Here is a 25092-nt window from a genome sequence, read left to right as displayed (position 1 = left end):
GCGCGGGGATTTGAGTGACTGACGCATACAGACATATTCATGAGTGCAGGTACTTCGGAAAGAAAGCACCGTGTAAACCTAAAGTTTAAATTGAGTTCATAGACCTACAAAAGGTTGCCATTGATTTCAGGCAAGATTGCTTTTCTCCTGTACAACTATACGTTGCATTCTCAAGAGTGTGCTTGCACGGCTTGGTCATATTACAACTGGAGTGCTGAACTGACAACGTGGTATACAAACAGAACTATAACAATCGTAATAAACGAACAAAAAACAGCAGACAACCCGTGGATTAAATAAAAAGGCTGCTTCCGTTGGCGAAGCAACGAAAAAGGAAGACCTTCTATGGCGTTCGTTTATAAAACAGCGGAGAGGCTGTGTGAAGTCAGCTTCACAAAAAACCAGATCCTTAACAAATTGTTATTGGCATATTTTCCCTCAATTTAAAAAGGTTTTCTTTCCTTCTTAATAAAAATTTAAAAGCAGTACTTCGCCGGTGCGAAGCGCATGGATTTGAGCGACTGACGCATACAGACATATTCATGAGTGCAAGTACTTCGGAAAGAAAGCACCGTGTAAACCTAAAGTTTAAATTAAGTTCATAGATCTACAAAAGGTTGCCATTGATTTGAGGCAAGATTGCTTTTCTGCTGTACAACTATACGTTGCATTCTTAACAGTAAGCTTGCACGGCTTGGTCATATTACAACCGGAGTGCTGAACTGACAACGTGGTATACAAACAGAACTATAACAATCGTAAAAAAAGCAAAAAAAAAAAGCGAAGTACTCTTGGATTTAATAAAAAGGCTCCTTCCTTGGCGAAGCAAGGAAAAAGGAAGACCTTATATGGCGTTCGTTTATAAAACAGCGGAAAAGCTGTGTTAAGGCTGCTTCACAAAAAAACAGATCCTTAACAAATTGTTATTGATATATTTTCCCTCAATTTAAAAAGGTTTTCTTCTTAATAAAAATTTAAAAGCAGTACTTCGCGGGGATATAGATATATATAGATATAGATATATATATAGATAAATATAGATATATATATATATATATAGATAGATATACATATATATATATATATATAGATGTATATAGAGATATAGATATATATAGATATATAGATATACATATATAGATATAGATATATATAGATAGATATAGATATATATAGATATATATATATATGTATGTATGTCTATATATATATATGTAAGCTTATAAGTACTGCCTTACTTCTCTTTAAGAAAGGAAGATGTAATGATACTTGATTTAAACGATTCCATGTCTTGGTAGGTTTGTGTAGCTTATTGTCAATATCTTTACACCTGTTTTTAAGGCTTATTGACTGAAAGGGGCTTTCATGAAAAAGTTAGGGCTTTGCTACAGGATACACCCTCCACAAGTTAAGAAAGTAAAAATAAAAGTATATATTTCTGTTTTATTTAAACCTTTTAAGTTCGTATGCATAGCCCCATTTGGCTGTTTTAGTTTTTTTTTTTTCTTTCTTCAGTAATATTTAATCTCCTTAAAGAAAAGGAACATATGCATTTTACTTTTTTTGTATCTCTTTAGTAATATTTTAGTGTAAAAGGATAACCAGTATTTAAACCTTTTATGTTACTTTATAAAGTTATTTTACACAATGTTGAAAAATTAATAAGAAAGCTACATATTTTGGCAGCTGCTGCTTTAATTTTCAATGAAATGAAAAAATCTCTCCAAGAGAAAACCTCAATGAAGAAGAAACAGTTTGCACTATCTAAAAAGGAGAAACCCTCATTTACAAAGGTTTGCTGCAGATGACTTAACTGAAAATAAATGAATAGTTCCTATGTGTATAATACATATTTATCTATTTTACTTATGCCTTTATTCCAGCAACTTGCAACATCTGAGGTACAATTTGTTACATTACTTTTGTTTTTTGCAGCACAGGCAGGTGAAGTGACTTCCTCAGAGTCACACAGTGGTGTCAGTACCAGGATTTGAACTGACAAGCTCCGGGTTTGCTGAAATATTACTGAAGAAAGAAAAAAAACGAAAACGGGCAAATAGGGCTATCCATACAAATGTCCATCCATCCATTATCCAACCCGCTATATCCTAAATACAGGAGCCAATCCCTGCCAACACAGGGCACAAGGCAGGAAACAAACCCCGGGCAAGGTGCCAGCCCACCACAGGACGCACACACCCACACACACCCACACACCAGGGACAATTTAGAATCACCAATGCACCTAACCTGCATGTCTTTGGACTGTGGGAGGAAACCGGAGTACCCGGAGGAAACCCAGACAGACACGGGGAGAACATTCAAACTCCATGCAGGGAAGCGAACCCGGGTCTCCTAACTGGCACCTTGCACTGCGCCACCATGCCGCCCGCATACAAACTTAAAAGGTTTAAATAAAACAGAAATATATACCTTTATTTTTACTTCCTTAACTTGTGGAGGGTGTATCCTGTAGCAAAGCCCTAAGTTTTATCATGAAAGCCCCTTTCAGTCAATAAGCCTTAAAAACAGGTGTAAAGCTAAACTTGCAGCACCGCTAATCAATTACACTTGCCTAACGCCTCTCCTAAGGGGACATACTGTGGGATCTAGGCATCAGTCAAAGCACCAATCACAGGCCCGATTAGAAAGCGGGAAGCTGTGATTTGTCGTCTGCCTCCCATGTAACAATCACAGCCCGTGTTACAACGCACTATGTATGTATGTATATATGTATATATGAAGAGGATGGATGGATGGATGGATGTATATGTGTTTGTTTATGTATGTGTGTATATGTATGTGTATATATATGTTGATATGTGTATATATATATATATACATGTGGATGTGTATATGTATATATATATATATATATGTATATATGTATATATATGTATATGTAGATATGTGTTTATATGTATATGTATATATATGTTTACATAACCTCTTTAACACACTACTTCTCCGCTGCGAAGCGTGGGTATTTTGCTATATATATATATATATATATATATGTGAATGTATGTATGTATGTATATATGTATGTCTATATTTATATATATATATATATATATATATATATATATATATATATATATATATATGTGCATATGTATATATATGTGTATATATATGTAGATATGTATATATTTATATGTATATATATGTACATATGTATATATATATATATATGTAGATGTGTAAATTTGTATATGTATATATATGTATATGTGGATGTGTATATGTATGTATATATATGTATATGTAGATATGTGTATATGTAGATATGTATATATATGTATATGTATATATATGTTTACATAACCTCTTTAACACACTACTTCTCCGCTGCGAAGCGCGGGTATTTTGCTAGTCCATGAATAAGGGGTAGAAGCGGATCTTCAATTCAAATGCAGCGTATCATGGGAAGGCGTCTTTCCGGTTTATTTTGTATGCTGAGTCTCCAGAAATAAATAATGATAATATTTTAGGAACAAAATGCATACGTTTTGCATAGTTTCATTAGATAAATGGATAACAGACACATGGATTATGTGTCATGAATTACATGAGAATTTGGTTCCTTTTTCCATTAACATTTTTCACCTTATTTCCTGTTCGCCATTATGTTCTATTACATCATAAACAGTTTTTCTCTATCGTCATGAAAGCATGACATTAAAATATTTATCAGCCACCACTATAAAGTGCATGGGGTAAGTAACATATCAAAAATATCCTTTTTGGGTGGGGTACTCTTTTAAGGTCAAAACGATAGCAAATCATAATGAAATTTGTAGGCTTTGCCACTATGGTCTATGACCCCCTCTCAAAATTTCTTAGTTATGCTTAGATTTTGTTTTATGTCTCTGACAGCTTTAGCTATGTCTTAACATATGGTTTTGGACATCTTTTGAGGATTTCCTTTCTGTGAGGTAACCTTTAAGTCTTCCGTTTTGTTAGTTTTGCTTTAAATTTAAAAGTTCTATTTCTGTTTGAAAAACACTTATCCATCCAGAAAGCTTGTCTCTACTGAGTTTATTTTTTGCTGTACATTAAGAATAGGCACATGAAAGAACAGAATAATTTTCCTATTCTGAGATGCAGGCTGACAACATAAGGCCTGCCTTGCAAGTGACTGAATTGAGTGGTGATTATATTAGGTGCATTACAACACAGAGTCAGAGTTAGTTTTAATAGTTAGACAGTCTCTGTTTATGTTCTTTACAAAAAAGGATCATCCACAAGATGACCCAAGTGACATTTAATAAACAAATAAAATCTCGCCAATACCTTTAGGCTGTATACTACCAATTGTTGTGATTAGTGGGCAAAAGCATGAGTAATTTTACTGGCTAACTCACAGTTCACAACAATTAAAATGAGGTATTTATGTATTTTCCATACCCATTTAATCTACTCATAGACTCATGGGATGCAGGATCCTATCCAGTCAGCATCAGGCAGAAAGAAAGAATTGGTACTAGAAAGGATATTGGACATGCTCACCCAAATATCCACAATCTAAGGTGCAAAATATGGCAGATCCTTTAGGGAGTGTGGAGGTCTGGAGTCCCTAGTTAACCAGTTTGGACCCCTGAAAGCCTAAAAATTAAATGGGGGTGGGTGGGTGGGGGTCTCTAAAAATGTTAGTATAAATGGTATTATTAATCACTTAGTGCTGTTTACCGTTACTGTCACATCCCCCCAGTTTTGGACAAAAGAATGTTTTAACACTATCATTTACTTAACAGTGTGAATTCAGGGCTGCCTAGGCACTCATTCTATTCAGTCTTTCATTCATTTATTTTAAAACTGCAAATAAGAATAAAAACAGGAGATTTTGTGGTATTGGAATAATAATTTGCATAATTTGTCAACTTGTGATTTCAATGTTGTTTTGAGTCTTTATTATTTAACAAAGGAAAGAACCTTAATTTCACGAAAGCTGTGGATATTTCAGGTATAGTGCATTTATCTTACATTAACATTTATAAATATTATGGTGACTCTGACTTTTGAGAAACCTGCAGGTGAGTATCTGCAGGTGTGAGCCGAACCACAGGTGCTGTAGCTGAATAAAAAGAGTTGTACTGAACACCTTTTTAGGCTTTAGTGGCAAGGAATGAGAAGACAGATGTTACGGTCTTTTGTCTTGTTTTAATTTTGTTTATGTTATTTCCAAATGATCCTAAAATCAAATGTACCTTTTGGAGGTTTTGAAGCTCATGAATATGAATTTGTTGTTTATTTTTGAATATTCCAATTAATTAAAGAGTCATCAGATTTTTTTGGACCTGTTTTGTTCACCCATGTCCTCAGAGGTCACAACCTTCAGGTACAATGCAATAGGATAAAATGTCATCCAGGAATTCACATCTTTATCTGAGTTGTGGATTCAAAACCATTTTTCAGATCATTCTTTCTAAAAGTTTCTCAGTCTTAACATTACCTATTTCTGACTTTTGCTTTAATTTTTGACCAATATTCTTGTTTCTTATTTTGGCTTTGATGCTTATGTTTTCAATTTCCTGGTTTTGCCTCTTTTACTGTTAGTTAATGTATTCCTCCATACATTTCTTACATGAGAATAACCAAACCAAGGGACAGTAAGGAGAGCTTATGGAGACATCAGTTTCCCTGAGGTCATTCATGTTCTTCATTAGGCATCTACTGAGGCTGACGGCAGGAATTGTATGGGACCCCATCACAAAAGAACTAATAAATCATCATTCTAAGGGACATTAACTTTTGCTTGTGTGTGTGTGTGTATTTGAGGGTGTTTATGTGTGTCTTTCCACCACCACACTTTGCTTGTTCTGATAAGCCGACTTTGTTAAGACTGGTGAAGTGGAATATGTGAACATAGTATTAATATTATAATGATGTATCCATTAATTATATAATAATTGATTTTATAATACTACAGTTTAGTATGTAGTATGTAGTACTATTTGTTGTTACTATAGTGTTTATTGGGACTGAAAGTGAAAGAAAAGTTTAACAGTGTTAATTATAACAAATCCATTTCAATTGAAATACCAATGCCCCCTCATAAATTCAGATGCTCTTCAATAGGTTTTTACCTAGTGCCAGTGCTGTTGGGAAAGACTTTGGTATTATATTGGAATAAGCGAATAATTAAAATAAAAGAATTAGACAATGAAATACTATTGATCAAGTGGGATTTATTTGATTCCTTGCTCAGTACGCACCATGGCAAAGCATTACAAACAGTAACTCCAATGTTGTAACAGCATACTGGTTTTTTTGGATAATATATAATATATTAATATAAATATATTTGATAAAACAAAACACTAGACCTCAAAGATGCTAAGACATAATTCAGAATCCTTCCTTCTACCCATATATCCATTTTCAAATCCAGTTAATCCAAACAACACAGCAGGTTAATATGTCAGCGGCTACTAACACGTGTTTTACTAAGATTCTCTAGTGGTAGGTAGCTATTTACTAAGGCAGCTTCTGAACCTGTCACCTCGGGCTGACATGTGCCACCAAATGATTTGGGCCCCAATGTATGTTTAAACTATCCATGCAGCCAGCAGAACACTGTTTTCAGCCTGGTACATACAATGAGGGTTTCTGCTGCCATACAATATTTAGAAGTGATGCATTCAAAACACATTAGTCAATTTCAACTTCAATTCTTTATTGCCATGTGTACAAGTACAAGTACCATGTACAATGAAATGCTTGCTTGCATGTGCCCCCGCAGACAGTGAACATAGACAAAAAAAAAAAAAACACATGCAGTAAATAAATGAATATAAATAAAACCAGAATCCTAGAAATAAATAGAGACAGTGGCAGAAGTATATGTGCAGGTAGCATTGGAGGTGACACAAGGTTACTGATTGTTCATGAGTCTGATTGCAGTTGGGTAGAAACTGTTCCTTTACCTGGAGGTGCGTGTCTGAATGGATAGTTGCTTCCCAGATGGGAGGAGGGTGAAAACTGACAGTGCAGGGTGGCTGAGGTCCCGCCTGATATGGTTCACTTTCCTGAGACAGCGTGTAGTGTGGATGTCCTGGATCGCAGGGAACTGTGTGCCCGTGATCTGTTGTGCTGTGTTCACCACACGCTGAAGAGCTCTGCAGTCCTGAACTGAGCAGTTGTTGTACCAGAATGTGATACATAAATATATTTGAATCTGTAGAATCTGCACAGGGTTGTGGGGTGCATCCGGGCTTTACTCAGTCTCCTGAGGAAGCAGAGGCGTTGTTGGGCTTTCTTGACTACTGCCACAGTGTGACTTGAACATTTAAGGTCATCAGTGAGGATGACTCCAAGGAACCTAAAGCTGCCGACCTGCTCCACAGCCTCACCTCCGATGTAGATGGGGCTGTGCTCTGTTGCCTGTTTGCGGAAATCCACAATTATCTCCTTAGTTTACTAACGTTGAGGGTGAGGTTGTTGTCCTCACACCATTCCTGGTGGCCATCTCATCATCCTCGCTGATCAGACCTATTACAGTGGTATCGTCAGCAAACTTGAGGATGGTATTAGAGCTGTACTTAGCTATGCAGCCATGGGTGTAGAGAGAGTAAAGCAGGGGGCTCAGCATGCTGCCCTGCAGGGTGCCAGTGTTGATGGTGATGATGGAGGAGGTTTTTCCACCAATACGCTCTTGCTGAGGTCTGCCGGTGAGGAAGTCCAGTACCTAGTTGCACAGTGAAGAGCTGAGCCCCAGATCCTGGAGTTTAGCAATGAGCTGGGTTGGAATGAAACAGAAACAGCAGCCTGGCATAACAGTTCTCCAGATGAGACAGGGTGGTGTGAAGTGTTATGGAGATGGTATCCTCAGTGGACCTGTTGCAACAGTAGGCAAACTGGAGGGGGGTCCAGACTGTCAGGGATGATGCCCTTGATGTGTTCTAGCACCAGCCTCTCAAAGCACTTCATGGCTATGGGAGTAAGTGCTACTGGGTGGTAATCATTAGGGCAGTCTACTTTATTTTTCTTTGGGATAGGGCTGTGTGCTTGTAGTCAGGCAATTGACTGAAATAGAATATAGTGAAATTGGACTAGCAAAATTTCATTTTGTTTGATAGCATGAGGCTTTTGTCATATAACTAAAGTCCTTAGAACTACATTACAATCCCATCATTGAAAAATTCACTTATTCAAGTTCAGGATCTTTGAGGGCAGGGCCTATACCCCCAAATTTAAAAACATGTTCTAATGCAAAAACATATACTAGTTTAGCTTATGGCAAGTATGTTTTAGCAAAAGACTGGGGCAGAAATTAGAATTGTAAGTCAATACTTAACAAGGGGCCAGAAAGATAAATGGAATCTCTAGAGTGTGATAGATTTTGTGTCTGTAAACAGGAATGTATTAAAATAGAGAACTTCATTTTTAAAATAGAAAACAGTACATCTGTTTAATGTCATATCACAAAAAACTGTGGGACTACAGCTTCCCCTAGCTACTGTACATGTCCATATATTACACAAATATCAATGCACTAAAACTTAAATATATAGAAGTGAATACATCAGTGGCACGGAAACAGGACAGGGCAATGAGGATAATTTAACAGTATACATGAAGTCCTCCAGTCTGATAGATGTCCATAGGTTGACTTAATACGTTATGCATTTCTCCCTGCTCTGTATTACAATGGTCATTGCCTGGCCCTTTAAAATGTAACCTGGGATTCAGGAATGTGCAAAGACCCCTGGGACTTGTAGGAGTAGTTCTATGAAGACATCTCCAGGATTTCCAGAGGGTGCTCTTGGCCTTGTAAGGGGCTTCAGAGATGACACTGGATGCAAATCCTAACTGAGGCTTGATAGCTCTTTCATGTTGTATGCTTATTGAGCTTACAGTATGGCAGACAGAACTGAGTAATACAGTGCATTATGCAAATATAAGGTTACAAAAGGTGCTTTAAGAGACTGATGGATGCATGTTTGTGTTACCTATTGATGGGCAAGTGGATTAGACATGGCAACAGACAGACAGAAGTTCAAAACTGCTGAGGTAGGCTCAGAGAAGCTGCAAGGAATTGTATTCTGTGTGTTTATCTCCACTTTCTTGTACTTTGTGTTAATTTTTTTCTTTTATCATTTATTTTGTTAATAAAGACATCCTTTTTTTATAACTATAGCTTCCTTGGCATTTACTTTTTGTTTTGGAAGTTGCTTAAGGACACCCGTTTCATTCACAAAATTCAGTTTTCTATCCCATATTAAGTTATTAATAAAGGATTTATTTCTTCAAGAAATTTTATTTTGCAAGCAAAAAGAATAGTGTCACATGGTAATTTAAAACAAGGTTTTAATGTGTAGTATGATTTGTTAAAACTATATGTTTTGTTGTTGTCTCTTTGCTGTTAATATAATGTCTTTCACTAGAAGCATGTACAGTACTAATGGTGAAGTCTATATAAAATAAAAATGAAACTGTAGAAAATGTCTATATTGTAAAGTGAAAAATCTTTTTAATATAAATTATATTTTATTTGGTGTTTCATAATTTTAAACACATTTTTCATAATCATATTTTGATGTTGTTTATAACATTCTAGCAAGTTTATAAGATTGGAAGATATTTTTTTAGAAAGCATAGAAAATAAACATACTTCCTACCTTGTGAAAACAAACAGACAAATATTTCCATCAGTAAAAGTAAAATTACAGTTTAATGTTAGAATCTAGGTCCAATTTTCCTAATGTCAAGAAAACAATGGGGAGAGCTGCTGTAGTAGTTTATTTTAGGTATTGAGAATAAAGTGTTGTAAAAAAAATGATGAGAGTATTGGTTTCACTGAAAAGTATTTTTATTACAGAATTTTACCTTGAATAAAATTTTCTTAAAAAGCATTTTTTCATTAATGTATTTTGTATCATTTCCATCCATCCATCCATTTTCCAACCCGCTGAATCCGAACACAGGGTCACGGGGGTCTGCTGGAGCCAATCCCAGCCAACACAGGGCACAAGGCAGAAACCAATCCTGGGCAGGGTGCCAACCCACCGCAGGACACACACAAGCACACACTAGGGCCAATTTAGAATCGCCAATCCACCTAACCAGCATGTCTTTGGACTGTGGGAGGAAACCGGAGCGCCCGGAGGAAACCCACACAGACACGGGGAGAACATGCAAACTCCACGCAAGGAGGACCCGGGAAGCGAACCCGGGTCCCCAGGTCTCCCAACTGCGAGGCAGCAGCGCTACCCACTGCACCACTGTGCCACCCTTGTATCATTTCTTCTATTAATAATGTATTATGTGTAAAATGCAGCATGATTACATTATGTAATATATTTTTTCAAGAAGAAAAATGTCATACTTTAACAGGCCTCCATATCAGCATGTTACATGCAAGTAACAATTTCACTATATCACGTATACTTGACAATGTTACTATAAGTCCTATTACATTAAAAAGTACTATGAAAGCTCTAGTGTGATTGCTTGTACAGCAAAATATCTATTCAGCAGCTTTGACTTTATATTGTCTGTGTACAACCTCCCTGAAAAATGACGAAAGATCCTGAACCAGCTGCTCCTTGTGCCCAGGGGCCTCATGTATAACGCCGTGCGTAGAACTCACACTATAACATGGCGTAAGCAGAAAAGCGGGAATGTGTATATGCACAGAAAAATCCAGATGCAGGAATCTGTGTGTACACAAACTTCCACATTCTTCCGCTACATAAATCCCGATCAGCGTGAAAAGTAATGCACGTGCACACGCCTTCTGTCCCACCCCAACTCCTCCCAGAATTACGCCTCTTTGAATATGCAAATCAATATAAATAGCCCTTAAGCTCAGCCTTCTGTGAAAAGACAATGGGAAAAGCACAGGGGAAAATATAAGAATTTCAGCGAATACCAAGTGGGTGCAAAGAAAAACATGCAATTTGTTGGTTTAAACAGTGATATAAACAACAAAAGGAAGTTGATCGAGTGACATAGTGTCGGAGAAACTCGAAGGCTCAAGTTCACAAAGTCGCACAGTGCCTGAAATAAAAAAGAAGTCACATATCAAAGTCGCCGTGAAAAGGCGAGTCGTAGCCCACCGTCTGAGTGCAATATGAAAGCTTATTAGGGTACAGACAAAAAAAAATAGGCACACAGTGGGAAAAAAGCATGAAATGTCAACTTTAATCTCGAAATTTCCACTTTAATCACGTACTTTATTTTGCCATTAAAGTAGAACATCATAAACTTCATCTTAAAATCATTTAATTTACTAGTTTCTCAAATCCCATCGTAACTAAAGTAGCACATTAAATGCTTTGTTCTGTATGTGTTCTTCTATGTGCTCTATGTGTGTGAATCACTACCTGCTTCTTAAACGGGCTTTCTCTTTCTCCAACAGGACACAGAATCCATTACATTCGTGATATTACAGCTCTCTGAATAATTAAAATACTGAGATGTATATGTGATATCTTTTTCATGATGATAGGAATGAAAGCATGTTATGAAACATGGGAACACGGTGGCACAGTGCTTGTTCATGTCTCATGTAAGAGGCTTGCTGCGCCATGCACAACCTTCAATGAAATAATTTATTACAGAAGTACTGTCTCTTTCAAATGTACTAACCTCCAATTCCTGTCCTTACTTTTCTTTCTCCAAATACCTAATCGCCACACAATCAGCTCTGTAATAGACGTGAAGCTATCTGTAAGCTTAGAATGCCGATTCTTCAAAACTTTTAAGGAACATTGAAATATCGTCGTAGTACGTGTTTAATTATTCTATCCGTCTATCCTTCCAGTGTCGCGTCAGCACCAGCAAGAATACAGCGCAAGACAAGAACAATCCCTGAACTAGCTAGCGCTGCAGCACTGTGTCCTCACGTGTTTAATTATTAACAATACAGATTATTTAAATGAAGTTAAAGTTTTATCTGTATAATATAATCAACATATTTTGCTGCATTTCATCTTAAAAATGATATCGTCATCATATGTAAATACATGCTTTATAAAGTGGCGCAGGTTGTGCAATATTATAACTGTAGTGCAAGTTTACAGTGAGGTGATTGTACTTATAAGTACAAAGCATTTTACAAGGAGCACTTGATGGAGTGATTGAGTGCATTTATAGTTCTCTCGATGAAACTTTTTCTGAACCGCGAGGTCCGTAAAGGAAAGGCTTTGAAGCGTTTTGCCGTGGCTGAGGCAGCGTCTGCTTGATGCTGTATACCGATAATTGTCTTTCCGATCAGCTGCTGCTGTGATTCCCCACTCAGATACAGTGATATAAATACTCCGAGTGGTGCAGTGAGAGTAATATGGAAAAAGATGATCCACTGTGGCAACACTTAACGGGAGCAGCTGAAAGAAGAAGAAGATGCAGTGAGAGTAACAACGCTAAAGCAGTTATGGTATTTGGAATACTATGGCTATTCCCTGGACCATTATATTGCTGCAGGTTAATTACAATCAGATGCATTACACTAATAAACAATATACAGTTAGTTTCAGTGTATTTATAAAGCCGCGTCAGGAATGTGGATCTAAGAAAGAAAGGGTAACCACACAGGAACAGTAGTACTGCTTTGATTCTGGGTGCCGCCAGTCTGCAAAACTGAGCGGAGAAATTGCGTACACCAGGGTATGAGGTACCGTGGAAATGTGCATGGCTTTACGCCAAGTTTAGGCTTTATACATCGCGATTTGAGCGTTGAAACGTTCATACGCAACATTTCTGTGCGTATGCACCGTTTATACATGAGGCCCCAGATGAGTACTGGGTGGCAGTGATGGTGGAAGTGGGAGTAAGCAGTGTGACTCTGGTTAAAGGCTGCCAAATCTTTAAAAAAATGTGAAGGGCAGCTGATAGGTTGTTAAGATTTGTGTCCACTCCTGCTTCTGTCACTCGCACAGCTCAAAGAAGGAAAAGTAAGTGTGTTTATATTCTAGCAACTTTATTGCACTTAAAGCTATAAATAAATCCTCACATCAGAACTTCTAAAATAATATACATTTTAAAACATATAACTGAATTTTTTAGTTGACAAAAAGATTAGACATTTTCAAATCCCCATGTAGTGTAATTTAAACGTATTTAAAATGCAATGCATTTACCATATTCTTACCTAAATTATTATTTTTTCAGGGTGATAATTCATATGTAAAGGATCGATGGTGTGTTTTTGATGGATTCATGGTGTTTTGCTTGTGGGTCTCACTAGTCTTACAGGTAACTACACAGATGCATTTTTCTAAATTCTTCCTTTTTTATTCATCTGTTTCTTATTTGATTTGTTTTTCTCAGGGATGTCTTTTTCAATATAAACTCTGATTTTATTTTAGGTATTTGAAATAGCTGAAATAGTAGATCAAATGTCACCATGGGGAATGCTGCGAATCCCAAGGGCACTTATAATGATTCGTGCTTTTCGGATTTACTTTCGATTTGAACTTCCTCGAACAAGAATAACAAACATTTTAAAGTAAGTGTCTTGAGATCACAACTACAGAGGCTTCAATGAAATTGTTATTAAGTACAGTTTTTGATTGTACCTATTAAACTCCACTGTATTTATGTAGGTTTAAATCAATGCTTTTAAGTGCTATTATTTGTAATGATAGAGCTTTTCTGAGGTTAAAGCTTCATTAGTGGAAGTTTTGTGAACCAAACTGAACTTTATCAATATTTTGTTAATATAACCCTAGGCAGGCAAGGGTCCCGGCAATCCGCCACAATATATAATGTACACACGAGAGACGTTCAAAACGTTTTCCACGTTTTTATAACTCTATTAAGAATTTCAGAAGCATTTTAAATCACTTTTCTACATAGTCAGTTTCATTTGCAATGCAATTTTTCCAGCGTCGTACCAACTTTTTAATGCCCAATTACTACTCCTTACATACCGCTCAAAAGATTAAAAGAACACTTTTAAATCAGAGTATAGCATCAAGTCAGTGGAACTTCTGGGCTATTGATCAGGTCAGTTAAGTAGCAGAGGGTGTTGTTAATCAGTTTCAGCTGCTTTGGTGTTAATGAAATTAACAACAGGTGCACTAGAGGGGCAACAATGAGATGACCCCCAATACAGGAATGGTTTAACAGGTGGAGGCCACTGACAGCTTTCCTTCCTCATCTTTCTGACTGTTTTTTCAGTAGTTTTGCATTTGGCTATGGTCAGTGTCACTACTGGTAGCATGAGGCGATACCTAGACCCTATAGAGGTTGCACAGATAGTTCAACTTCTCCAGGATGGCACATCAATACGTTCCTTTGCCAAAAGGTTTGCTGTGTCTCCCAGCACAGTCTCAAGGGCATGGAGGAGATTCCAGGACACAGGCAGTTACTCTAAGAGAGCTGGACAGTGCTGTAGAATGTCCTTGACCCATTAGCAGGACTGGTATCTGCTATTTCCAGCAAGGAAGAACAGGATAAGCACCGTCAGAACCCTACAAAATGACCTCCAGCATGCCACAGGTGTGAATGTCTCTGACCAAACAATCAGAAACAGACTTCATGAGGGTGGCCTGTGGGTCCGACATCCTGTAGTGGGTCCTGTGCTCACTGCCCGGCACTGTGGAGCTCAATTGATATTTGCCATAGAATACCAGAATTGGCAGGTCCACCACTGGCACCCTGTGGTTTTCACAGATGATAGCAGGTTCACCCTGAGCACATGTGACAGACGTGAAAGGGTCTGGAGAAGCTGTGGAGAACGTTATGCTGCCTGTAACATCGTTCAGCATGACTGGTTTGGTGGTGGGTCAGTGATGGTCTGGTGAGGGACACACAGACCTTTACAGTTTAGACAATGGTACATTGACTGCCATTAGGTATCAGGATGAAATCCTTGAACTGAATGTCAAACCCTATGCTGGTGCAGTGGGTTCTTGGTTCCTCCTGGTGCATGATAATGCCAGGCCTCATGTGGCGAGAGTATGCAGGTAGTTCTTGGAGGATGAAGGAATTTACACCATTCACTGGCCCCCATGCCGCCAGGTTGCACTTCAGACTGTCCAGGAGCTAAGTGATGCCCTAGTCCAGATCTGGGAGGAGATCCCCCAGGACACCATCCGTCGTCTCATTAGGAGCATGCCCCGAAGTTGTCACGCATGCATACAAACACGTAGGAGCCGTACAAACTACTGAGTACGATTTTGAATTGCTGCAATGAAATTTTGGCAAACTGGACTAGACTGTCACATCATTTTTTCAGTCAAAACGATGTAGCATCCTTTCGTTCCTAACACATTACCCAGTCCATATCAGTATAGATATCCAGCATGATTTTGTTTCCCTTTGAGATCTGATGTGTTTTCGAAGTGTTCCTTTAATTTTTTTGAAGTATATATATATATGTATATATTATAAAATTTTTTCCAGAATGATAGCAATAAAAATATTTTCCAAAGATTTCCTCAAATTTTTTTTATTGTGGAGTGATATCTATTTAGAACCTAGAGGTATTAATTACTACCTTAATGTTATTAAGATACTGAGAGTCAGTGATTTAGGTGAACTTTAATGAGGTCCAATCCCTAACCAATGTATTCCAGTAGCTCATTGACATGATCCTATTAAATGGGATGAGTTTACTAAGTTACTTTATTACACCTTCTGAAAAAAAAATTTATTGCTAGCAAATGATGAAGGAAATAAACTTCTTTTTTTTCTCTTGGACTCTTCTCAATAAACTTCTATAAGTTGCAAAAAATTCTAAGCAAATTAACTGTGAAAATAATAATTCAGAAAATCTAATGAGATTAAATAATTTTTAACAGTGCTATATTTAATATTGTAACTAAAGTTAAAAAAATGAATACATTTGATTTCTTCAAACAATCTATTTCATTATTCTTCTTTGTAGGCGTTCTGGGGAGCAAATTTGGAGTGTCTCCATATTCCTCCTTTTTTTTCTACTGCTATATGGAATTTTAGGAGTTCAAATGTTTGGAACATTTACTTACCACTGTGTGACAAATGACACACAACTTGGGTAAGTGGAATATTTATTAGCTCACTGACATAACTTTGGTTTGAAACATGTGGAGTACAACCTACCTCCATACTGTAAATAGTAGAAGGAGGCCCAGAATTATTGTTTCTTTTATTTTCATTTTTGAATTTTCTTTTTCAGTGTTTGGTTTTCAGATTTTGAATGCTTAATTTATGTTTAAAAGAGTTCTGGTCAAAATGTTTTGGAACATGCCCAACATCAAACATCCTAACAACAAAGATGCAGTATGCACAGCTGATCAGCAGCTCTACTCAGGGTATGTTAAACTGAAGTAGTGAGTCTTCAGCTGGGATTTGAAAGCTGAAACTGAAAGGGCACATCTTATAGTAGCAGGCAGACCATTCCACAGCCTTGGGCGCCCTGTAAGTTAAAGCTCAACCTCCCACTGTTATTTAATTAATCCTTGGAATCATAAGCATCTTGACATCTTAATGTGCTTTCTGGTTTGTAAGTAATGATAAGTTCAGATAAGTAAGCAGGGGCTGAGCCATTTAAGTCTTTATATGTTATTAGTAGTATTTTGAAATCTGCCCTACCCTTAACTGGTAGCAAGTGTAAGGACTTAAGGACTGGAGTTTTGTATTTGCTTGTTATTGTAATAATTCTTGTAGCAGTATTTTGAATTAATGGAAAGCTGTATAAGGAAGGGTGGCACAGTGGTAGCGCTGCTGCCTCGCAGTAAGGAGACCTGGGTTCGCTTTGCGGGTCCTCCCTGCATGAAGTTTGCATATTCTCCTCGTGTCTGTGTGGGTTTCCTCCCACAGTCCAAAGACATGCAGGTTAGGTGCATTGGCGATCTTAAATTATGCTTGGTGTGTGAGTGTGTGCCCTGCGGTGGGCTGGCACCTTGCCCGGGGTTTCTTTCTGCCTTGCACCCTGTGCTGGCTGGGATTGGCTCCAGCAGACCCCCGTGACCCTGTGTTAGGATATAGTGGGTTGGAAAATGACTGACTGACTGGCTGTATAAGGAACTATTTGAGCAGCCAGTGAACACGACATTGTAGTAGTCAATCCTACTAGGAATAAATGCATCAATTAATTTCTCAGTATCCTGCATATTTATTAAATGCCTTAATTTTCCAACATTTTTAAGATGGAAAAAACATGTTTTGTATAGTTTTGTAATGTGCACTTTAAATGACATGCTAGTGACAAACATATGCCTAGATTATGGGCTGATTCAATAAAACTAATGGTGATTCCAACTAAATTAAATAATGACAACATATTGACTCTTTAATTATTTTTACATTATTTAATGTTATTATACTGTATTGACATTATTTAACTGACTTGTCACAGCTAGGTCAATTATTATTTTCTCTCCATAAATGTCATGTGACTGCATGATGTTCAGAAGACAAAAAAATGTAGTCATTTGATTGCTTTACTTAGGTCTGTAAGAATATACAGTACTGTGCAAAAGTTTTAGGCAGGTGTGAAAAAATGCTGTAAACAAAGAATGCTTTCAAAAATGGAAGTGTTAATCATTTATTTTCATCAATCGACAAAATGCAGTGAATGAACAAAAGAGAAATCTAAATCAAATCAATATTTGGTGTGATCACCCTTTGCCTTCAAAACAGCATCAATTCTTCTAGGTACACTTGCACACAGTTTTTGAAGGAACATGGCTGGTAGGTTGTTCCAAACATCTTGGAGAACTAACCACAGATCTTCTGTGGATGTAGGCTTCCTCACTTCCTTCTGTTTCTTCATGTAATCCCAGACACACTCGATGATGCTGAGATCAGGGCTCTGTGGGGGCCATACCATCATTTCCAGGACTTCTTGTTCTTCTTTACGCTGAAGATAGTTCTTAATGACTTTGGCTGTATGTTTGGGGTCGTCGTCCTGCTGCAGAATAAATTTGGGGCCAATCATACGCCTCCCTGATGGTATTGCATGATGGATAAGTATCTGCCTGTATTTCTCAGTATTGAGAACACCATTAATCCTGACCAAATCTCCAACTCCATGTGCAGAAATGCAGCCCCAAACATTCAAGGAACCTCCACCATGCTTCACTGTTGCCTGCAGACACTCACGATTGTACCGCTCTCTAGCCCTTCGGTGAACAAACTGCCTTCTGCTACAGTCAAATATTTCAAATTTTGACTCATCAGTCCAGAGCACCTGCTGCCATTTTTCTGCACCCCAGTTCCTATGTTTTCGTGCATACTTGAGTCGCTTGGCCTTGTTTCCACGTCGGAGGTATGGCTTTTTGGCTGCAACTCTTCCATGAAGACCACTTCTGGCCAGACTTCTGTACCTGGGTCCCACTGGTTTCTGCCAGTTCTGAGCTGATGGCACTACTGGACATCTTCCGATTTTGAAGGGTAATAAGCTTGATGTGTCTTTCATCTGCTGCACTAAGTTTCCTTGGCCGACCACTGCGTCTACGATCCTCAACGTTGCCCGTTTCTTTGTGCTTCTTCAAAAGAGCTTGAACAGCACATCTTGAAACCCCAGTCTGCTTTGAAATCTTTGTCTGGGAGAGACGTTGCTGATGCAGTATAACTACCTTGTGTCTTGTTGCTGTGCTCAATCTTGCCATGACATGAAACTGTCTTCCACAACCTCACCTTGGTAGCAGAGTTTGGCTGTTCCTCACCCAGATTTAAGCCTCCTACACAGCTGTTTCTGTTTCAGTTAAGGACTTTGTTTCAACCTACGTGTGACATTGATGATCATTAGCACCTGTTTGGTATAATTGGTTGATCATACACCTGACTATAATCCTACAAAGTCCCTGACTTTGTGCAAGTGTACCTATAAGAATTGATGCTGGTTTGAAGGCAAAAGGTAGTAACACCAAATATTGATTTGATCTAGATTTTTCTTTTGTTCGCTCACTTTGCATTTTGTAAATTGATAACAATAAACAATCATTATTTATATTTCTGAAAGCATTCTTTGTTTACAGCATTTTTTCACACCTGCCTAAAACTTTTGCACAGTACTGTACCTGCACATGTATAAAAATAATTTGTCCCTTCCACATCCTATTCTAATTAGCTACTTTACTGTATGTGTGTACTAAAGCCAATAATGGTGTACACTAACATGCATCTTATATTTTGCATATGCTAAGAATGTGGTGGAAGAATGGTGATATACTTTATTAATCCCTGAGGGGAAATTGTCTTTTTGCACAAACTTTGGGGGTTAGAGTGCAAGGATAACCATTGTACAGCACCCCTGGAGAAATTTTCAGACTAAGGGCCCTGCTCAAAGGCCCATCAGAGCTGAAATTCTTCTGGCAGTAAACAGAAAGATATAACACAAATTGAAATGTGGAAACATTTAATTGATTGCTGCTTGCTACTTTTCTCAGAATGCAATACCCAGTTTGTGGGAAGCAAACTCAAAGCCCCACTCGAGAAAAGACCTAATACAGTACAAGAATGGTTCTCAAATTCAGCCCTGAAAAACCTCTGTGCTTGCTGGGCTTTTATTCCATCCAAGTTCACAATCTGACCATTATTTTTACATTTAATTGGTTTCATTGTTTATTGAGTAACCTTTTATATTCTCTTATAAACATTTCAGAATTTCAGTATTTTTGCCAAAATAAAACACCACCCTTTTCCATTTTCTTTTCAAATAATTCATTATTTTTAATAGAGTTTGCCCCTTTGTTGCAACCAAATGTTGAAAACATTGAATGCTCAGGGGGAAATTGCTTCATCCACTGGTCCGGTCAATAGTAAGAAACGTTCTTTAAAAAGCAGACAAGTAAAAAGGTGCTGTGATTGTTCCTCTTTAGCATTCAATGTTGTTTACAACACTCTCTGCACTGCTCATTGCTTAACAGCATCATTTAGATAGAATAAAAGGAGAAAACGTTGTCAAAAATGGTACATTAAAAAATAAACAGCAAAAGAAATGTAAGAATGTATGTTATGGCAAAATAATACAAAGATTTTTAAATTTGTTAGAAACATATGTTGGCCAGATTACTATACAATGTGATCAACTAAAAGTAAGAATGACACACTGATTATGAAATAGGTTGGAATAAAAACCAACAGCTATGCGTACCCCCAGGACTGAAGTTGAAAACCACTGCTATACCTGAATTGAATTTGGTTTGCTTCAACTTGTAAACTGCTTTGTAATCCTAGTAATTTATGCTCAAGTAGATGCATCATACTGTCTGTTCTCCCTGAAGCCATGTGTTGACAAGTGACAAATTTGATACTGGGTGAGTTTCCTGAAAACAATGAATTTCAGAGATTAAAGAAAAACTTTTTAATGTATGTAATACCATGCAAGCTTTTTCATGGATTTTTCAAAAAACACTTTATAAGTGAGAATAAGCGAATACTAATTTATTAACCTCTTGAAGTTGCCTAGGAAAAGACAGCATCATTAGAAAGTTATCAATGGATATCACTTAAACTTTGTGTAATTTCTCTCTGGTTTTGGAGAGGGGATTCTTCTGAATCCAGATGTTCTGGCAAATCAGGTAATAAAAAGGCTTATGTCTACAATTGTATATCTTAGAATGTTTAACCTGGGCTGCCTCCTTTCTCTGATTAACCTGCTGCAATTGACAGTGGAAGTTTTGTAGATGTTAGGGAATGGATGTGTCAGGGTGAGGAGAATTGTGTCAGATAAATCTTTCAAATGAACCTAATAACCACCAACCAAAATCTAAAATTGCAAGGGGTCTCCCCTGTTACTTCATATACTCGCATGCTTAAAGCAAACCAGAGCTCCGGCTTCCAGTTTGACCAGTCCTGATGGTGGTCTTTGACGATGGATGCTATTAGTCTTAAGAGTCCAGTTCACTTTTTCATTGTGATGGCTTGACTGTGCTATGCAGCATTGTCTCTGTGCATAACTCTTCATTTCTTGTGCTAGCAAATCTGTGAACTACAAACTCCCATCTATAATTTTATTCTTTGGCACCCCCATAGGATTAAGATCTCATCATGTTAGCTCAATCCTCTGAGCTGTGGCTTTATCAAGTAGGGCCAGCTCCACTTATTTGGTGTAGTAACCAATAATCACTAGCATAACTTTTTTTTCTGGCCTTACTGTAGGGAAATAATCTCATAAGATTCATACCAACTTGTTCCCCTGGTATTGTGGATGTGACAGGTTGTTGTTTTACAGCAAAATCTCCAGACAGGGTCTTGTTGGCATATGTCTCATCCTACGATGTAGGCCTAGACATCTTTGTATACTGTCATCCACTATGTCACCTCAAGGATCTTAAAGAGTTTTTTTTTTTTTTTTTAATTTTAGCCAAGATGGCAACTCATCAGGCTATAATACTAGACCACATATAGCTCAGGTACTACTGACTGATACCGGTAACTTTACTTTTTAACTAGCAAGCACCATGTAATGCTCCCTGAATTTCTTTATGATGTCTGCAACCAGACCTCTCCCTAGAGCCTTGCCCTAACCCCCAGCATGCAAGACTGATGGACAGAACCTGTACATTGTTCTTCATTTTAAGGGAGAGTTTTGACCACTGCGCACTGACTGCTGATTCTGGTTTAAGCACTTGCAAGAGTGCATTGGAAACAACTTTAGCATAGTCCTTACAGTAAAATACCTTTAATTGCTGGTTCAGTACCCCCTGACATACCAAGGGGATTTATTTGGGCAGCTGAAAGCCCAGGTCAGAGCCCAGCTGTCCATGTAGATTTCAAAATGGCATCCATCCAGGAAATGGCACCACACGACAGCGAGGCATTCCTGCTGTGGTAAAATTGTATTAGGCGACTCGTAGCAGTTGTGAGACATATGCTAGGACCTTTACCTCCCCATCCATCATCTGTCAGGGAAAGGACAGTGCCTGGTCCCCTGTCACTTGTGTCAGTTTGAACCTGAAAGGTGAGGCTGACTTAGGCTATGCCAAGCAGTGTCAAATAGTTTTAATGTACCTCTTTAATAGTTTCAATTTACATTTTTGATAGTTTCAATTTGCTTCTTTTTAATAATATTAAAAAGGCAAATTTAGAGGGTAATAGTATAGTCATGAATACTTTAATTACCCAAATATTAACTGGACTTGCCTTACAAATACCATACTTTAGAAATAGTAATTTTTAGATGTAATCACTTACTGTTTTTTGCACAGCACCAACGAGGGAAAAAGACCTGTCTAAATTTAGTATTCTGTAAAAATCAGGATAGAATTGAAGGGGAATTGGTGATTGAACCATTAGGATGTTTTGGCAGAGTGTATAATCAAAAACTAAACAGTTAAATTTAATTTTATTAGGGCAAACTTTTTTTTTTGTTTTTGTTTTACACGTAATCTAGGACAAGTACATCCCAAAATTTAAAAGCAGTAAGAAATTAAAGAATACTTCAAGGTGTATAGATAAGGAGATCAAAATTAAGTTACAAAGGAGAGGAAAAGCTGCATACGCATATAAGACCAAAAACTCCAGCATTAACAATTGAGCATATGAGAGCAATAGTCAAAAAGAAAATGAGAAAAACTACAAAACATTTTGGGGGAAATATTACAAAAAAGGCTGAAGGTGACCCAACGAGATTATTTAAATATTTAAGCAGTAAAAATAGTCAAAGAGGAGGTGCAGAGTATTAGAAATGGTGAAGGTGAGCTAGAGTATAAAGACAGCGATATAGCAACTTGTATTTTATTGACATTTATATGTGTAAAGAATTAGATAACCTCCCAAAAGTAACCGGAACTCTAGTATGGCTGTATTAAGGGATCTATAAATTATAGATGGAGAAGTACTGCTTAGATTAAATAGGATAGAATTTAACAAATGACCAGGACCAGAAAACATTTAATTCAAGCACTTAAGGAAATTATTGAGTACATATATAAACCCTTGGCACATACTTTTCAAAAATCTCTGAAACAACAGGATTACCAAAAAATGGAGGCTAGGAAATATTATCCCTTTGTATTAAAAGGGTAATGGGACTGATCCAACTGTAGGCCAGTAAGCTTAATGTGTCTCACATTTAAATTATTAAAAGCATTTATTAAGGTAAAGCTCCAGCAGCACACGTCTAAAACAGGTGTATTAGCAAATACTCAGCATGCTCAGACTTGGAAAGTCATGTTTCATTAATATGTTGGAGTACTGTGATAAAGACACAAAAGCATTTATTAAGAGAGGTGCACATGATATTTTCTATTTGATTTTTAGAAGACTTTTGATAAGGTACTAAATGAAAGGCTACTGATCAAACAAACAGAAGCAGAAATTCAGGGAATGGTGTGTAGGTGGGTACAAAATTGCCTAAAACACAGAAAAAAGGGTAATGATAAAGTTAAAAGTGCCATCATTCAGGGATCGGTGCTGGCGTCACTAAATGATCTGGAGAAGAATATCAGTAAGCTAGTTAAGATTTACAAAAGATACCAAATTAGGTGGAAGGGCAGATAATGCAGAATTTGCTGAATTGTTACAGGTGAACTTGCATAGCATACAGAAAAAAATTGTTAATATAAGGTATTACACATAGGGCGTAGAAATGAATACACAATGTAGAGTCTGAAACTTGAAAGTACACCTTATGAAAAATATTATAATGAACGTATCACTATGTCTATCTGAATAGTGTGGAAAAGAGATTAAGAAGGTTAATAGGATTATATGTTACACAGTATATCATGATGTGTAGAGTACAGGTCAAGGGAGGTTAGGTTATATAATGCACTAGTGAGGCATCACTTGGAATACTGTGTACAGTTTTAGTCTCCATATTAGAAAAAATGGCATAGCACCTGTAGACAAAGTCCAAAGAAGATCAACTAAGCTGATACCAGGACCAAGAAGTATAAATTATGAAAAGAAATGGTGTGTTTTATCATGCAGGGTCATTAATGATGACTCTGTTTTCCCTTTTAAATTTTTTAGTGTTGACTGAATAAAATGTCTTATATTCTATACCCTTACGACTGTGTGGTCAGGTACTTGAGCAGTACCTCCTCCCTTTCCTTCTATAAGTGTAAGCTCAGGTAATTAGACAGAGTAAAGGAACAGGCAGGCGTTAAGTTATACATTTAATGATGTATTATTGATAATATGCCCAAAAATATAAAGGAAGCAGAATACAATGTGAATATTGGTAAACCACACCGTTTCAGCCCAAGTTACAGTGCATCTTGCATCCATAGGTGGTTCTCGACTTACCTTCAGACTTGCTTGCTTGCTTTGCTACAATGTAGCCTTTAAATGGAGTATTGAAATAGGCCACATGTCTGTTTCAGTATGGCTGCTGAGACAGAGTTGTCTTCATCATGGGCTTCTCTTCCTGACGAGATGGTGTGAGAGAGAGGTAAAGGTAAAGTGGCCAACTTTATACCATTTTTAACAAAAAACACAAGCCAATGGGATATTGTAGTACAGAATGGCTTCTGATTCAAAACCAATCATAAACAGCCATACTTCAGACCAATAGTATTAGTTTACCTGTTCTTTCCTGGCCAGTTACAAATAAAAAAATCCTCAAGTATAACTCATCCCCTAGTTGTTTAGTCATTTTATGGCTTTCCTGTGGTGGATGGCTTATAGACTCTAAGTTCAAACACAGTCACCCTTACGAAGCTGGCCTGATACATGCTCCATCCTCCTCCATAAATGTCACATTGTGAGGCAGTCCTAAAGACTTTGGTGGGGGAGTTGGTTTGGTAAACATCACAGTACTGCTGTTCTTATCAATAAAGTAAAGCATGTGTCTTGAAATACTAGCTAATATTACATTTGCTTTGATACATTTTCAAAATATTCATCAATTTATATGGTAGATATTACTGTGCCACAAGGGGTGACATGTTTGAAGTATTTAAAAATATGAAAGGTAATAGTATGATGTATCCCAAGTAGTGTGGTAGAGAGTAGTTCTTTAGGGACCTTCATAAATCAAAGTGAATGGGATGGGTGAGTTTGTTTAACTAAATGGCCTGTTCTCATTTCAATTTTTTATAATTGTGAGGCTGTAATGTCATTGAACCAAGGAATGAACTTGTGAAACCACCCAACCATCCCCAGGAAGCACAGAAGACTTTTTACCTTCTGAGGCTTGGTCTTTTTGGGGTCAGATTTTGTTGAAGGTGCTGTTGAATAGAATGACAGAACGTGATGATATATCTA

General features: G+C 37.3%; 1 protein-coding gene across 1 annotated transcript in view; it reads left to right on the top strand.

The window, feature by feature from the left end:
• nalcn (sodium leak channel, non-selective) overlaps window positions 1–25092 on the top strand; it is an 898297-nt gene that overhangs the window by 136287 nt on the left and 736918 nt on the right. The window contains exons 5-7 of the mRNA XM_051926631.1: window positions 13117–13200; window positions 13314–13453; window positions 15839–15967. Coding sequence (XP_051782591.1) covers window positions 13117–13200; window positions 13314–13453; window positions 15839–15967 — 353 coding nt within the window. The remainder of the gene's footprint in view (window positions 1–13116; window positions 13201–13313; window positions 13454–15838; window positions 15968–25092) is intronic.

The sequence above is a fragment of the Erpetoichthys calabaricus genome, chromosome 4 (assembly GCF_900747795.2).
Source record: "Erpetoichthys calabaricus chromosome 4, fErpCal1.3, whole genome shotgun sequence".
In the NCBI taxonomy this organism is placed as follows: Eukaryota; Metazoa; Chordata; class Cladistia; order Polypteriformes; family Polypteridae; genus Erpetoichthys; species Erpetoichthys calabaricus.
This window is presented reverse-complemented; position numbering and strand designations above follow the sequence as displayed.